Source organism: Phyllostomus hastatus, unplaced genomic scaffold (genome assembly GCF_019186645.2).
Source record: "Phyllostomus hastatus isolate PE091 unplaced genomic scaffold, TTU_PhHast_1.1 phas_scaffold_182, whole genome shotgun sequence".
Taxonomy (NCBI): domain Eukaryota; kingdom Metazoa; phylum Chordata; class Mammalia; order Chiroptera; family Phyllostomidae; genus Phyllostomus; species Phyllostomus hastatus.
This window is the reverse complement of record NW_025334013.1, coordinates 16,017,604-16,032,405: the sequence shown is the minus strand read 5'-3', so window position 1 is coordinate 16,032,405 and position 14,802 is coordinate 16,017,604. Positions and strand designations below refer to the sequence as shown.

The following is a 14,802-nucleotide window of genomic DNA, read 5'->3' as shown; positions in this document are numbered from 1 at the left end:
TTATTATTGCCCTTCCTGCTGCTTGATTTAGCATCTGTCTTTACTCTTTACCATGAAATGTTGGGGAGTGGGAAACCTGTGTTCTTCACACTGTCACCAGAAGGTTTCTTAGAGTTAGAATGGTTAATATCCTTGAGGGCTTACAAAAACAGTGTATTGAGCATGTTTCTCAAAGGATAAATCCCGCAGTAATATTTGGCGAGGGTCACTAGCAGAAAGCAAATTAAATGAAAGACAAAAGCAAAATTGATGTGCCCTCTTGTTACACAAATCCCACATACGAAAACTCAGCTGGAAAAGTAGGCTGTGGTCTGATTATATGTCATGTTTGACTTTATTAGGTAGGTCGTGGGAACCATCCCTATATTGGAGTAGGGGAATATATAAGATCTGTGTTTTAGAAGATCATTCAGGTGAGAACAGAGAGACTGAAAGCAGGAAGCTCAGCTACAAAAAGTATGTAAAGAGCCTAAAACCCCTGCACTAGGTAGTGATAGTAGCTGATAATGGTTTCAGAAAGAGCCAGCTAAATTCTGCTCAGGGAACAGTTTTCCTGCAAAATAATATTTATTCATGTCTGTTTTACTAGGAAAGACAAATGGTGGTGATGAGAGGAATGTTTCATCTCATGTAGAAAGTCAGACCAGCAGACAGTGTAAGAAAGATGCAACCCAGCTAGACCATCCGATCCAGGGCCTGGGGGGTGATTGCATGGCACCCCCTTTAGCCACTTCAACCCCTGCAGACATCCAGGAAGCTGGACTTTCTCCTCAGTCCCTCCAGGCTTCTGGTCAACACAGAATGGGAGCGCCAGTCTTGACTGAGTCTTTGTTCCAGCCTGATACCTTAGTCTGTGCTGGAGAGAAGCAAGACTCACTGGCTTGTTCCTTCACCCCGGACTTGGAATGTTACTTGCTGGACCAGAAGGAGGGAGAGAAGGATTCTTCCTGGAAAAGGGAATGGCTTCGTGGATCTAAGAAAAAGAACTGTCAGGGTACGGAGAGATGCAGTGAACCCCCTTGGGGCAAGGGCCATCAGCCCTGGGACAAGTCTGAATTGCTAAAGGTGTCTGCCCAAGAAAATAGGCAGGCTCCTGTCCTCGTTCAAACATATAGGGATTCCTGGAGTGGAGAAGAGGCAGAAGCAGTGAAACGAAGTTCTTATCCTGTTCCTGTGTTTTCCTGGGACAGTGAAAAGAATGACAGGGACTCCTGGAGTCAGCTTTTCACTGAGGATTCTCAGGGCCAGCGGGTCATCGCCCACAACTCGAGAGCTCCTTTCCGAGAGATAACCAACAGCCAGAACCAGGGCTTAGGGCACTTTCCTCGCAGCTCTGGGGCTCAGTGCCAGGCCAGGCCCGCTCAGCTAAGTCTGCAGCCTGATTTGCTCTTTACCCAGGACTCTGAGGGCAATCAAGTTATCAGGCACCGAGTTTAAATGTCTTTCAGGGTTTGCTTTTAAAAATATTTTCAGGAGGGGTTTTGGGAGTATGTCTGTGTTTTGGTAAGGGGGAAGTGTGTGTTGAAGCTGTTATTGAGCTTTTTCTTTGTGTAAATAAAGCAGGTGGTGACATGACACCCGAGACAATATGGTTGGCATCATGCCTTTTCCTAAATTAGGGGTGGTCGGTAAATCCTCTGCACAAAGCTGTGGTGAGCACCAGGGAGGCGGGGCAGGGCCTCATCTCTCCACCACAGAGCCTGTTACACAGCCTGCAGCCAGCCACCGTTCTGCCCTTTCAGATGCTTCACTGAGACATCGCCTCTTACAGACAGACGTGTCTACTTTTAGCCTCTGGCTGTAATCATACTTACTGGACCTAAGCTTGGGACCATTCTTCCTGACACTTTGAGTGGCAAGTCACAGCTCCCTGACCTGGGTGTACAGGGGCAGGGGGATAGAGAGATAGGTAGAGGGTAGCATGATGACAGCGTAATTTTTAATTTTATTTTTGTGATAACTTTACAGCATTTAAAAGTTATATGTTCTGTTTAAACATCTCCCTTAAAAAGCTTGGGCTAGATAACAATGTAGATGTGACTACATCACTCTTCTACTATAAAGTGGGAGAGAACTCCCTTTGTAAAACTGAGTCCAAATAAATGACTGTTTACAAAGCTGGCTCTGATGGTAATTAAAACATTACCAATTTTATTTTTGAAAAAGGAACTTTTTAATGTTCTGTGCTGTCATTGCTGTGGGTCCAAACTCAAAGGAATGTAACTTGACTTGTGTTCTACCCAAGATCTTACCCAGCAGGTAGCAGTTCCCTGTGATTCGGGTGTGGAACCGAAGAGGCTCCTAGGGGGCAAGCTTGCAAGTTTTAAGATGGAACTGCTTTGAGAGCTTAGGACAAAACCTCCACAGAAAGGGACAAAGCCAGGGTCCTGTTAATGAAAGTACACATACTATAAAATCAACAGGAACCCTATACCTGCGGGGGACACCGGGGGATAACTCAGAAATGGACACAGCAGATGCAGTATCTCTGCAAATCCTTCCTTTAATGTCAGGTAGTGCTTCAACCCGAACACACACAATACATATCGTAGAGAAAGGGACCTGAGGGTGTCTGGGTCATGCATGGTGTGGGTACAAACCTTGTCCCAATGCAAAGGAGAAGTCAGGGCCTGCAAGAAAGATGGTATTCTCCTCCCCCTCCCCATTTCTCTTTTCTGCTGGGCTTAAACTAAAGTCCACGGAAGAGCAAGAGCTCAGTCAGTGGAACCAATGAGGCCCCAGGGCCTTGGAGGGTAGATTTGGTTGTACAGTATTACAAAATATATTTAAGAAAAAAACAGCCCAGGCCTCCCAGAAGCAGCCCAAACATCAGCTGGTTCAGAGGCCAGACCTCTACTTCTGGGTGTTGGACAGGGGAGAGGGTGACTGCTGGGCATTGGTGCCAGTATATGATGGAGCAGCGTAAGATTTTTTCTGCCCTGTGAACATGTACATAAACATTTAGAGCTCCCTTGGCTTGCTGCAAGGAAGCTCCTGAAAGTGACAGCTGGGTGCAGTGTCCAGTGAGACCAGTTATGGGGTCTAATGCAGTGAAGTCAGTCATTCAGGACCTATTTTCACACAGGGGTGAGGAAAACCCAGAAACGCTGGCTCAGCCTTTAGATTGAAACATTCCAACTTACACATTTACCTGTAACAGGTGTCTCAGCTCAAAACAGGCCTTAGCTTCTGCTAAGGTTTGAAGTATGGGAAACAATCCAGCTCTTTCAGTCCAAGTTCTAGTTTTTGGCAAGACTGTTGCAGAAAACTTCTAATGGAGAGGCAGAAACATCTGCAGTGAAGAAGGCAGCTATTGAGGATTCCAGGAGCACAAAACTGAGTTTGCAGAGCTGAGTGTTATCAGTTTCCTTTTCTATTGATATCTTCTTCCTTCAGAGCAAACTTCCTCCTTAGAACCTCAGAGATAAGGACGGCAGGGTCCTCCTCCTTCAATAAACTCCGGTTCCTAGAGACACAATAATAATTTATTGAGTACTTACTGTGTCCTGGGGAGTGTTCCCTGTCTTTGAATACGATCTCATTTAATTCTCACAACAATCATCTGAGGCAGGTAGTGTTACAACCCTCTTTTACAAATGAGAGAACTGAAGCACAGAGAGGTTATCTGATTTTCCCAAAGCTACTTAGTAAATAGTGAATCCAGGGTCCAGAACCAAGCTAGCTAGTTGTAGACCTCATTTCTTAACTAGAATGCTTTACTATTTCCTGAGATGGCTGTAAAGTGTAGGCAAAGTAAAGAACAATCAAACCAGTTAGAATCAGCCGGTGGTGGCTAAGCTTCTGCTCCTACCTTTGGTCGGAAGTGACTGATAACTCTTGGCCATTCTAACCTTTATTAGTTCCACGGAAAAGGTTTTCTGAAGATTACCTACTATTGTGTTTCCCCAACAAGAGGGCTGTGAGATTTTTTAAAACGAGATCTAGAATTTGTAGTAAAATGTTCACATCATAAGGGACCTGTGGGAACAAAACCAACTCCAGACTGGGGTAGGTTCAAATTATCTGATATACAACAATGTCCTAGACATCTGGGAAATAGTTGCTTGAAATCCTAGTGGACTTATATGCATATATACACATCCTCATGAAGGTGTTTTAATAGTCCTTAGGTTATTCATAAAGGTCAAAGTTGACTATTAAACCGTGAAAGCAAAAACAAGTAATTGCCTTCAGTCTTGGCACATTTTTGTGCCCCTTTGTTGGTGGGGCTACCTTCCCATCCTTAGTCATTAACCCATCTCCACTTATTAACCAGGGACAAAAGACCCCAGGACACAAGTGGGAGGAGGGGCTTGGGTCTAATACAGGGCAAGAGGAAAGTAAAAGAAAATTTGAAAGTCAATCTATGAAACACCAGAAGAGAAAGACTCAAGGCAGCCCCAAAGCAGCAGCTGAATTTGGGAATGCAGGAGACCAAAGAACTGTGGGTATGACTTAGTCCAACCTGGCTTCAGCTGGAGAAGGAATGTGAAAGTGACTTCTGCAAAGGATTGACTACTAGGAAGCAATGAGGGAGCACTTAGCTTTATCTTGTTTTCAAAGGTAAATGGGCCCCTGCACAATAGGCCCTTCCCTTCAATAGGCCCTTCATCAACTCAGGAGAGGGCCCTCACCTCCCACAAGAGCTTCCTTCCCCACCCCCAAGAGCTTTTAATCTATATTAACAAATACAGCTGCACATTCTGGCCTCTGGCCTTTCGAGTCTGGATGGCAACCTTCCAAATTTCAATGTCTAGGAACCTGCAGACAAACTCCTCTGGTGTCCATGCAGGTGCTCAGACCACACATGGAAACACTGTGAGGTGGTTGCTGCCTCCAGCTGGAGCACTAGGGCTTCCTTGCTAGATGAGCTGCTCAAGTGTAGGTATTTCCCAAACTCCCTCACATTCCCACAAACAGCTAGAGCTCTACTCCTCATGGGTCGGGCTTAGTAAGTGTGGGGTGTATTTGAACAAAGATGAGCAATTCTGATTGGCAGCCAGGTTTAGGAACTTCCTATATCTAAAAAAAAAAAGCCTTGTTCTCAAATCTCTGAAGTTGCAGGGTTAGTTTGCACAATGGACCACTGTATTTGAACGTAGGAACTCCCAGCTTTATGCAGTTCTTCTTCCACAAAAAAATGTCTACTAATTTGAGATACTAATTATGCAACCCTACTTTGAAGGGTGGGGCATGAGGGACACTCACTAGCAGTATGAGAATGGAAGTCGTAAAACCCCTGGGGGACAGAAGTAGGATTAGATGAACCTTGTGAAATTCCTATTAGTCTAACATTTGGTTGGGTTAGATCACTTCAACCAAATCTGAAGTGTTCCTCTTTCCTCAAACTGGGGTAACACGTGGCCACTACTGAGGACTTGTTATGTAAGTACCGCCTATTAGATCACTGGCTACCAGTGACTTAAATAGTAACTCCCCAGAGCTCCTTATCAAGTACTTACAGATCTTGGCTCTGTTTCATCCGGTGAAAGTCCTTCAGGATTCCCATCATATCTGCAAAGCTGCTGGCCTTGGACAGAGAGACGCAGTCATCCTCTTCAGACGAGCTGCAGGTAGCTTTGTGTTCTTGTTTGCAACATTCAAGGCTGGCAGAACAAAGCAGGGGGACTGATGGAAGCTCGGGGACCTCTACCTCGGTCTCCTCGGTGATGTCACTAATGACAAAGGAAGTTGTAGAGTGGAATGAGGATCCAAAACAAGGTAAGGGAGAAGAGACATTTGAACTTCCTGGAGATAAGAAATCTGGCGTTAATGAAGTCGAAGCTGAAGCTGAAAGAGAAAACAATAGTCATGGATGGACATTGGGGCTAGAATACAGCAGCAGTATCTTCTCATAAGCACTGCCTACCAAACACTCATTTCCTGGGCTGACACCATGACATCCTGGAAGAGCCCAGGACGGAATCTGTAAGCCAGTGGAAGGTTCCCCCACCACCCTTCCCTTTCAGGACTTCAAGAAGATGTAGAAGCACTGGGTTTGTCAGTGTTCCAGGGGAGTAGAACACCCCCTCTCCCCCGACCCTGCCCCCCAAACAAAGGCCTTGGCTCCTAAAAGCTTCCATTCCACAGTGAGCTATGGAGAAACAACCCTGTTTAGGCTGGAACAACAATGACAGCACCAAGGCCTGAATTTGTCCTTTTCTCTAGTTGGGCTAGTGCTTCTGACTACCTTCCTTTGAATACTCTGGATGGAAGAAGCATTCTGCAGCAGAAAACAGAATGGTGACGGCCCCAGTTTCCCAAATTTTAATAGAATTGCTTCTAAGTTTCTAAGAATCCCTCTGGTTTTTCACACATTACTACATTAGCTTGTCTTGCAGATGACCAAAAAGTAGCCAATAAATACAAATGGAAAATTCAAGTGAATTCCTTTATAAAACTGGCATACGAGGGAATTAAATACATGAAGATGTCAAAGAGAACACCACAATTGTCATGTGTTCTACCAACTGATAAGGTTTGGAAGCTGAGTTCCACTAGGAGCAAAAAAAGAACACGAGGACAAATAAACCCTGAACTTCTTGGGAGATTACACCTGTTGGTAGTCCACGCCACTGGTGAAGGCAGACTCCCATCCATTCCCAGTCTCTGGTGGACAGGACAAGGGAGAGGAAGACAGGTGCTTAATGGGGATGCTTATTTCTTATATCACAAAGGGAAGCTGCTGAGGGCTGATGGAAGACGTGATCTTAAAGACACTTGGCAAAGGGTGTTGGTTTCTGTCAGCTCAAAATAATGGACAGAAACCATCCAAGAAGTACTACAGGCTAATCAGGTCTCAGAGCAACCCCAAAGCCCTGGGCCCAAGTCCCCCTGAACCAAGGACCATTTTCTTTACCACTATTCTGTCCAAAGGCCAGGGGGGAGGAGCAGCCTGCTATATTCTGGCCCTGACTTAGGGGCACCTACCTGCATCAGCTGCCACTATTTTAGCGATCTGGCTTCGCAGGTGGCTCAGCTCATCCTGCAGCTCTGTGGTGCGGCTTAGGGCTGGCAGGGCTGGCTTCTTCAAGGCCAGGAGCCTCTCCTCAGACCCACGCAGGTTGGGCACGGAGGCATTGCGCTGCATGACAATCAGAGGGCTGGGTTTCCAGGTATGCCTCAGGGGGCGTGTATCACTCCTGGACCAGGGAAAGACAGGTAATATTAGAGTCAGCTGGCTGCGGCACCCCTTCTAAATTCCTTCACCCACTACAAGATTAACAGCCACTCAGAGCCCACCGATCTCCCTGCCATTGCCCTCAGCCTCTCACAAGCACTACCCCTGCTGCCGGCCACCTCATCTGGGAAGAAGCTCCTCAGCTACCTGACCCGGGCATATGTCTCCTCTTCATCTGCAGCGATCCAGGCGATGTCAGCCAGAGTCGGGACTGGGGGCACGTCCCTCAGACACAGATCAGAGACGTTGGGCAAGGTCTGTAGGGAAGCAAAATTCATCAACAAGTGCATCATGATGAGATAATCAGACTGGGCAAAATACAGAGGAGGGGCACCTAATCTAGCACTGGGTGTCAGGAAGGCTTCCTAGAGGGGGGAGAGGGGAGTTCTAGGTTGGAAACAGCTTGAATAAGAGGCCAGAAGCAAGAGATTTTGTGGGATTACAAACAGTTCAGCATGGCTGGAATAGAGAAGGAGGGGCGGTGAGGGGAGTTGCAAGAGGTTGAAAAGTCAATCAGGAGCTTTGATTCTAAGGCAGTAGCAAGCCACTAGAAGGTTTTATGTAAGAATTAGACTTTAGATTTTAAAAGATTACTCTGGCCCTGACTGGTGTGGGTCAGTGGGTTGGGCGTCAACTTTTGAAAGGAAAGGTCGCCAGTTTAATTCCTAGTCAGGGCACATGTCTGGTTTGTGGGCCAGGCCCCCAGCTGGGGGTGTGTGAGAGGCAACTGATGTTTTTCTCACACACTGGTGTTCCCCCTCCCTTCTCCCCTCTCTAGAAATAAATAAAGAAATAATAAATAATTAAATAAAATTAAGTAAATATTTTTACAAATAAAAGATCACTCTGCTGCTGAAACAGATGGGAGCATAGATGGAGGGTGAACAAACAGTCCAGTTACGAGTCTCCTGTTTACTCCAAGCAAAAACAGGGTGCTCTAGAGGAGGGATGGGGCCTGTTTTAATAAAGTTTTATTTGAAAAATAACTGCACCAATTTGTTTATTATATGTTGTTTGTGGTGACTTTTAAGCTGTTAACTGCAAAATGAGTAGTTGTAACACTGTTACCACCCACAGCCTAAATGTTTATTATCTGAACTTTTAAAGAAAAAGGGGTCTTTAGTGGGATGGGCCAGAGCTACCTTGTAGCGGAGGTGACTACGTCTGTGAGCCGCAGGTGGTGGGAATATAGGTACGTGGACATCGATAATCTGTGATATCAACAGGAAGTTTCCTCTGGCTACCTCTTTTCAATACCTTTGTAGCTGACTGGGATTTACTCTATTAACAGCAATACTGTTTTAAGCCAACTTGCTAATTTGAATATTTAAACAAATATACATGATTAATTATACAAAAGGAATAGAGTAAGATTCTTTAAAATAACCCCTCAACCCAAATGAACAACATCCAGGGTTCAGAGATGCTGAGTGATACTATGTTAAAAATTAAAGGAAAAATTAGGAGGATTCAATTATATTTTGAGTGGGAATGCAAAAAGCAAATACACATAGAGAAAGACCTACACCAAAACATTAAAAGTTACTGTGTCATGAGTACATGATTATAGGTCATTGATTTTCCTTTCTCCTTTCATTTTCCATAATTTAATATTTTATATGGGTAGATTAAAAAATAAATCAAGCGTCCCTTAAATAATATTTAAGGTAATTTACAACAAATTCAGGGATACCTGTAATTTCTCAAAAAACCCCTATACATGAGTTAAATTCAGATGTTCCTGCTATGGACTGTTTGGGAGGTGGATCAGGGGTTGATGGCTCTCGCTTTCAGACAGGGAACCTGGGTCTCACAGGAGTGAAGGGGTCGTCCACTGAGCCAGGAGCTACTGCGAGGACGGGCCGCTTAGGGAAGTTAGAGCACTGCTCTGCTACTGGCAATTAAATGAGTTTACTGAGCATATACTATGCTTTACTGCACTTCACAGATGTTGCATTTTTACAAACTGAAGGCAAGACCCTCCATGAGTAAAAAAGATTACAACTCGCTTTAGTGTGATACTTCCGTCATTGTGGCGGTCTGGAACCAAACCTACAGTATCTCTGAGGTGTGCCTGTGTTCACACATACTCCTCCTCTGTGGGAGTATGACTAGCTTTGGTGCCCTTGATTAGCTCTGCCCAGCAGCATCTGGCCAAAGGACTAGAGAGACTGTAACTAAGTGTGGGAGCAACTTCCAAGGTCCCCCATACTCCGTAGTTGTGCTTCCCCTTGTTTCTGATGCTTAAGGCAGCTAGAGACACAACCTGTGCATGCCCTTTAGGCAAGTCTGGGTCACAGGACAGCTTCCCCTCCACTTCCCAACACACACATGCATTTCCAACCCCATTCCTGACTCTAATACCAGCCCTGACACCACTTCTGACTCCAGATCCAGCTCCTACACAGATTTCGCAGGTCAACATCTAATATGCAAATTCATCTCTGTTTCTATAGCCACCCGGATGCACACCTTTTTGGGCATATATTTCTGCCTTCCCTGTGTAGGCAAGAAGCTGAAGTGTTCTATGTCCCGGCTCCCCAGACACGTACCTTAAGCATGTAGCCCCAGGCTGGTGTTTAACCATTAGTTCTTTGCAGAAGGCAGCTGGGACTAATAAATACTACTTGATTTTCCTTTGCAGAAGGGGTCTTAGAGACACCGGCCAGGGAAGAATCACTACTGCAGAGTGAGTGCTAAAGGCCCTGTAGACAGAGGTGAGACCCAAGTAGCCCGGGCCTCAGGGAAACTAAACATAGGTGACTAAGTGGCCGGTCCTAGGGCTAGTAAAGGGAAGCACAGTTCAGCTCTGAGTCACACACAGCACGCAGTGTCCCATGTGGGGACCAGCCAGGGCTGTAGGCAAACACCTCACGGCACAGACCTGGCTAGTCTGGGGATGCGGTTCAGCAAGGGCCCGCAGCCCACTCTCAGAAACCGGACCGCGAGAGCCTGACGAAATCTGAGTCACTCAGCAGAGGCATCAAACAGGGAAGACTGTGAATTTATGAGCAAACTGGAAACCTGACTTGTGACAGGTTTGTATGCAATCAGGGAGACACGGTGACCAGGACCCATTCATTGTAAGCACTTACAAAATGAAACAAAAAAAATGACCAGGAAATCAACCTGCCTTGGCAATGCCAAGGAGTCGGGCGTGGAGCAGCACCATCCTTCCGTACTCTCTGAGTCTCTAGTCTCGCTGCTCTCCCAGCGCACTCACCTGAAAGGATGCCCGGGGACATGGCTTCAGGGGCAGGTTGGTCCCGATTCTTCTTACTACACTGCGAGCAGCCCCGTGCGGTTTGTTTTGCCAGATTGGGATAGTCTAGAGCAGAGAGAACCACAGCCACAACCTCAGAGACGAGTTCAAGAATGGTCCCCATCCTCTCCCCTGCTCCCCTTGACCAGGTAGACTGGGTTCCTCAATCTCAGGGAGAGGGCACCCTGTGGGGGTAAGTCAAGTCTCATTTATAAGTGAGGGTGGGTTTCCCAGTTGTTAACCTTCCCTTGGCAGGCCACCTTAGCGATACCTGCTGCTGCCAAGGCACAGTCAGCGTTGGAAGGGTCCATCCAGTAAAGGGCTGAGAAACTGGCTGGTGTGGGGATCATCTGGGCTTCCCTCCCTTCCCTCTGCACAAAACACTGACTCTTTAACTGCCCCCAAGATCACAGTGGGTTCTGCCTGGCAGAATGGGTGGAAGGGTGGCCTCCCTCCAGCTCCAGGCCTCCCGAGGAAAGGAAGGGTTAACTGAAGAGTCTCAGCTTCAGCGGGCCCCATGCTCAGCCTTCCCCACCACACCACTGCCCTCCGAGGGCCCCTTACCACATTGGCTTCCATTCCCGACATTTCAACCAGCTCTTGCACTTGAAGGACGAGGCAGCTTGGGGAGTCGGGAGGCGTGATTCCTTCATATCAGGCCATCTTAAGGAACATCAGAGTTCCTTCCCTGTGAAACAACCCTCACAGTGGCGACTCAGGGGTCACCACACCAGCCCACAAAACCGGGCACTGCAGAGCCATGACTGACACCAAGGATTCTCTGACATTTCACAGGGGAGAAAACCAGCTCAGGAAGCTGCCCTCACCCAACAATGGCTCTTCCAAATCCAGACCCTTGAAGGTTCTGTTCCAGACTTATGCATGAGCCTGGACAGTGCTGGACCCCCTCCTGGGCCCCTAGTTTCCCGAGGCCAAACTTCTAAAGCTGAAAGAGAACCCTTTGGTAGTTAAAGGGAAAGGCAAATTGTAGGTACCACCCAAGCCCAACATTAACTCTCTTAAAATTTTTATTTATTGGTTTTTAGAGAGAGAAACATCAATTTGTTGTTCTACTTATTTATGCGTTCATTGGTTGATTCTTTTATGTGCCCTGACTGGGGATAGAACCTGCAACCTTGGTGAATCAGGATGATGCTCTAACCAACTGTGCTACCTGGCCAGAGCTTCAGCATTCCTTCTTGAGGATGAGATATAAAAGCCCAGCACGGGCCACCCAGCACTGCTGGGCCCCTGACAGGGGGAGAGGTGAAACAGACCACAGAAGAATGGACAGCCTGCTCTAGCCAGTCTCGTCTATTAGGCTACAGGGAAAAGAGCCAAATGCTTTTGTCCTGGCTCAGCCATCTACTGGCTCTGTAGCCACAGGCAAGTCACTTAGCCTTTCCAAGTGTGGGTTCTCCACCTGTAAAAAGAGAACAAGAATAGCTGCCACTGTAGGCTACCTTCAGGATCAATCAGTGAAGTAGGGAGTTTTAAAGGGCTTAACGAACTGTTAAAATGTGACAGATGGGTGAGGTCACTCTTGACTGGATCCTTCACAGCTGCCCTTGCCTGGGGAGCAGATGCAATCAGTGAGCCCACTCATCCCCTGGTTCATCAAACGCTAACGCTGCCCACCTCGTGCCAGGCACTGCAGGGGCCATGAAAGAGGAGGTCACAGCCACGCTCTGAAGGAACTCACAATCTAGAAGAGATAGCACCTGAATATATAATTCTAGCCAAGAATACATAATTATCTTCAGGAAGGCACACCAGGCAGGTGGTCAGGTGAATTTAGCCCCCGGCCTCAAGGTCCTGTGGTGGTTTGGAGGGAGGAGGAAGAAAAGCAGTAACAATAGCGCGTGCCCAGGACAGGATGGTGAGAGACATCTTGGAGGAGCAGAGTACAAGGGCTGAAGATTAACTGGGGGTCAAGTCATGAGGGTTGGGCACGCCCAGGTGAGAGGTACCGTATTTTGCTGTGTATAATGTATACTTTTTGCCCAAATTTTTGAGGGAAGAAAAAGAATGCATCATACATGGGTATAATAATGGGGATAATCCATGTATAATGTGCACAAATCCAAGGGAGCGCATTATACACAGCAAAACATGGGTAGCTAGGAAGCCAGGGGAAGGCTCTGATCAGGGGTGGGCTGGACTACCAACCCAGTGCTTTCTGGAAGCTCTTCCTTGTAGAGTCTCTCACTCCTGGGAGAGGAGAGATCATTCACTTTACGGGGGAAGGAAATTGGAAGGAAGGAAGTTACCACTCACACAAGGAAAGGAAGCTGGAGAGACTGGAGAGACGAAGGAACTGATCTAAGGTCACTCAGTGGTCATGACAGTAGAAAGCACCTCGAGTCTGGTCCAGATCCTGCTGCCTCCCACATGGGCTCAACGTCTAGGCGCAGACCAAGCCTTTGATCAAAGTCCCTGCGAGCGCCAGGCTCTGTGCCGAACGTCAGCACCTGGCCCAAGTCCCCGGAAACAGTGCTCCCCTCCGCTTCTCACGTCGGTCACTTCCTCTCCGAACTTCACTTCCAAAGACTCAGTTGGGCCCAAGTCTCACACAACAGCCAGAGGGACCTTTCTAGAACACAATGCTAGTCATCTTGTTCCTATGTTTAAAACCCCTACAGATCCAGACTCCTACAGGCCCTCCACAACCAGGCCCAACCTCAGCAGACCGAACCCAGCACAGCCCACTAGGCCTGCAACCGGGCCGCTGCGCACTCCACAGCCACGCATCCTGCCTTCAGCTTGCCCTTCAGCAGCCCCGGCCATCTCCCAGCCCCTCAACACGCCTCTGAGGCCCTGTCCACAACAAAACACCTGCACCCCTTTCCCAAAGCTCACTCTTAATCATGCTTCCGAGCTCAGCTCAAGCATCACCTCCCGTTACCCGAGAGTCAGGTCCTTTGCTGTTCACGCCACCGCACCCCGCCTTTCCTCCATAATTAACTGTGTAAGATGCCATTTGTCCCCAGGGCAGGGACTTCCCTAGGCACAGCACTGCGCCAGCCCGGCCCACGGTAAGCATGTAAACATGCATGCAAACATTGGTCCGATTAAAAAATGAATGAAGGAAAGCAGAGAGCGCCGACTTAGCCCTCACACCTCCCCACCACCTTCACACAGTGTGCTGCCTAGAAGAGCCTCGTCCGTGCCAACGCCGGTCGGTTCTCACCACCTCTGCGCTCCCACAGCCCCTCTCGAGGCTGCTGTCATGTTTACACACGGTCTCCCGCGGGAGCCGGGCAGGGCAGGGCAGGGCCCGGTCTCATCCCTCCAGGGTGCCCTCGGGGGCCGCCCCGCTCAGCGGAACTCTGCCGAGCCAAGAGCTGCGCCCGTTGCCTGTGCGGGGACCTTGCCCGGGACACGCCTCCCCTCCCCCGCAACGGCCTGACCCGACAGGGGCAAGGTCGGCCAAGTTCTCGCTGCCCGCCAGGCGGTCCCTAGACCCACAGGCCCGGGGCCAGGCCCCAGAAGGAGCGAGGAGGTGGCAGAGGCGGCCCAGCCCGCTGAGGACCGCGGCCGAAAGGAGAAGCCTACGGTGTAGCTCGGCCACCGCAGCTGGGCGACTCGGCTGAGCAATTACCCCTTGGGGGCTCAGTTTCCCCCCGGCCCAACGAGGCGGACAACAGAAACTCCCACGAGAACGACAGCCAGAACCGGAGTCGCGGGCCCGCACGGCTCCTCCTACGAGGCCGCGCCCCCTCCTCCACAGCGGCGCTCGGTCCTAGTCTCTCACCTAGGACTCCGGCTCCGGGACTCACTCACCTCGCGGCCCCTCCCACTACAGCGGGCCGCCCAGCCTCGGCCGGCCTCACTTCCGCTCGTCGGCCTCCGGAAGCAATCCTCTGCAGCTGCGCAGCGGCCGCGCCCCCGCGCGCCCGCGGATAGCGGGCCGCTCCAGGCGGGGCGCGCTCTGCCTTTGAGCGGGCGGGGCGGTGGGCCGCCGCACCGTGCAGACTGGAGGTGGGGGGACACTGCCTTCCGAGACCAGGCCCCCTCCCGTTAGAGCCCTAGATAAAGATTGACGGAGCTCAGAGATGTTACCCCTCTGGTCTCTGTCTCTGCTGCTTTTAGTCCCGATCTGACCTTTGCAGTACGAGATCTGACTATGTCGCTGTTCGGCCCCCAAATTGTGTGGTGGCCACGGTCCCCATCCCAACTGCAAACTTGAGAACCCTTGCGTTCCAGATCCTAGGGCTGCAGAGCTTGCCTTGCATATCTCCCTGGTCCCCTTCACAGTTCTTACCGGCCAAGACCCTCTGCCTTCTCTCCAGCAAAAATGGGCTTCTTCCCTGACTCCTGCCGTCCAGCGCTCTGTACCTTCCTCCTATTTTAGCCTTTA

At 49.0% G+C, this 14,802-nt stretch overlaps 2 protein-coding genes across 10 annotated transcripts in view; one reads left to right on the top strand and one right to left on the bottom strand.

The window, feature by feature from the left end:
• The window catches only part of LOC123831721 (aurora kinase A and ninein interacting protein), a 16,867-nt gene extending 13,566 nt beyond the window's left edge, over positions 1–3,301 (top strand). Inside the window, exons 3-4 of one of the 2 annotated variants that reach the window (XM_045858845.1) lie at positions 590–1,424; positions 3,244–3,301. In XM_045858845.1, coding sequence (XP_045714801.1) covers positions 590–1,424; positions 3,244–3,301 — 893 coding nt within the window. Of the gene's footprint in view, positions 1–589; positions 2,335–3,243 lie in introns of those variants that run through there. The other variant, XM_045858844.1, reaches the window with a different exon arrangement.
• MTFR1L (mitochondrial fission regulator 1 like) lies at positions 2,479–14,802 on the bottom strand. 8 transcript variants are annotated; one of them, XM_045858855.1, is made up of 7 exons: positions 14,707–14,802; positions 11,007–11,130; positions 10,404–10,508; positions 7,328–7,437; positions 6,931–7,142; positions 5,463–5,790; positions 2,479–3,466 (listed from the first exon to the last, which is right to left on the bottom strand). In XM_045858855.1, the coding sequence occupies exons 2-7, from the start codon at positions 11,028–11,030 to the stop codon at positions 3,361–3,363; spliced, it is 885 nt and encodes a 294-aa protein (XP_045714811.1). In that variant the 5' UTR covers positions 11,031–11,130; positions 14,707–14,802; the 3' UTR covers positions 2,479–3,360. The 8 variants fall into 8 exon arrangements, with proteins under 8 accessions (XP_045714811.1, XP_045714805.1, XP_045714810.1 ...); XM_045858849.1 differs by lacking the exon at positions 14,707–14,802 and adding an exon at positions 14,197–14,279; XM_045858854.1 differs by lacking the exon at positions 14,707–14,802 and adding an exon at positions 14,226–14,266.

Coding starts and splice junctions, on each gene's coding strand:
- MTFR1L (XM_045858855.1), bottom strand. CDS start 11,030: ATGTCGGGAATGGAAGCCAATGTG. Junction 10,509..11,006: donor CGGGAATGGAAGCCAATGTG/GTAAGGGGCCCT, acceptor TCTCTGCTCTAG/ACTATCCCAATCTGGCAAAA. Junction 7,438..10,403: donor GTCCCCGGGCATCCTTTCAG/GTGAGTGCGCTG, acceptor GCTTCCCTACAG/ACCTTGCCCAACGTCTCTGA.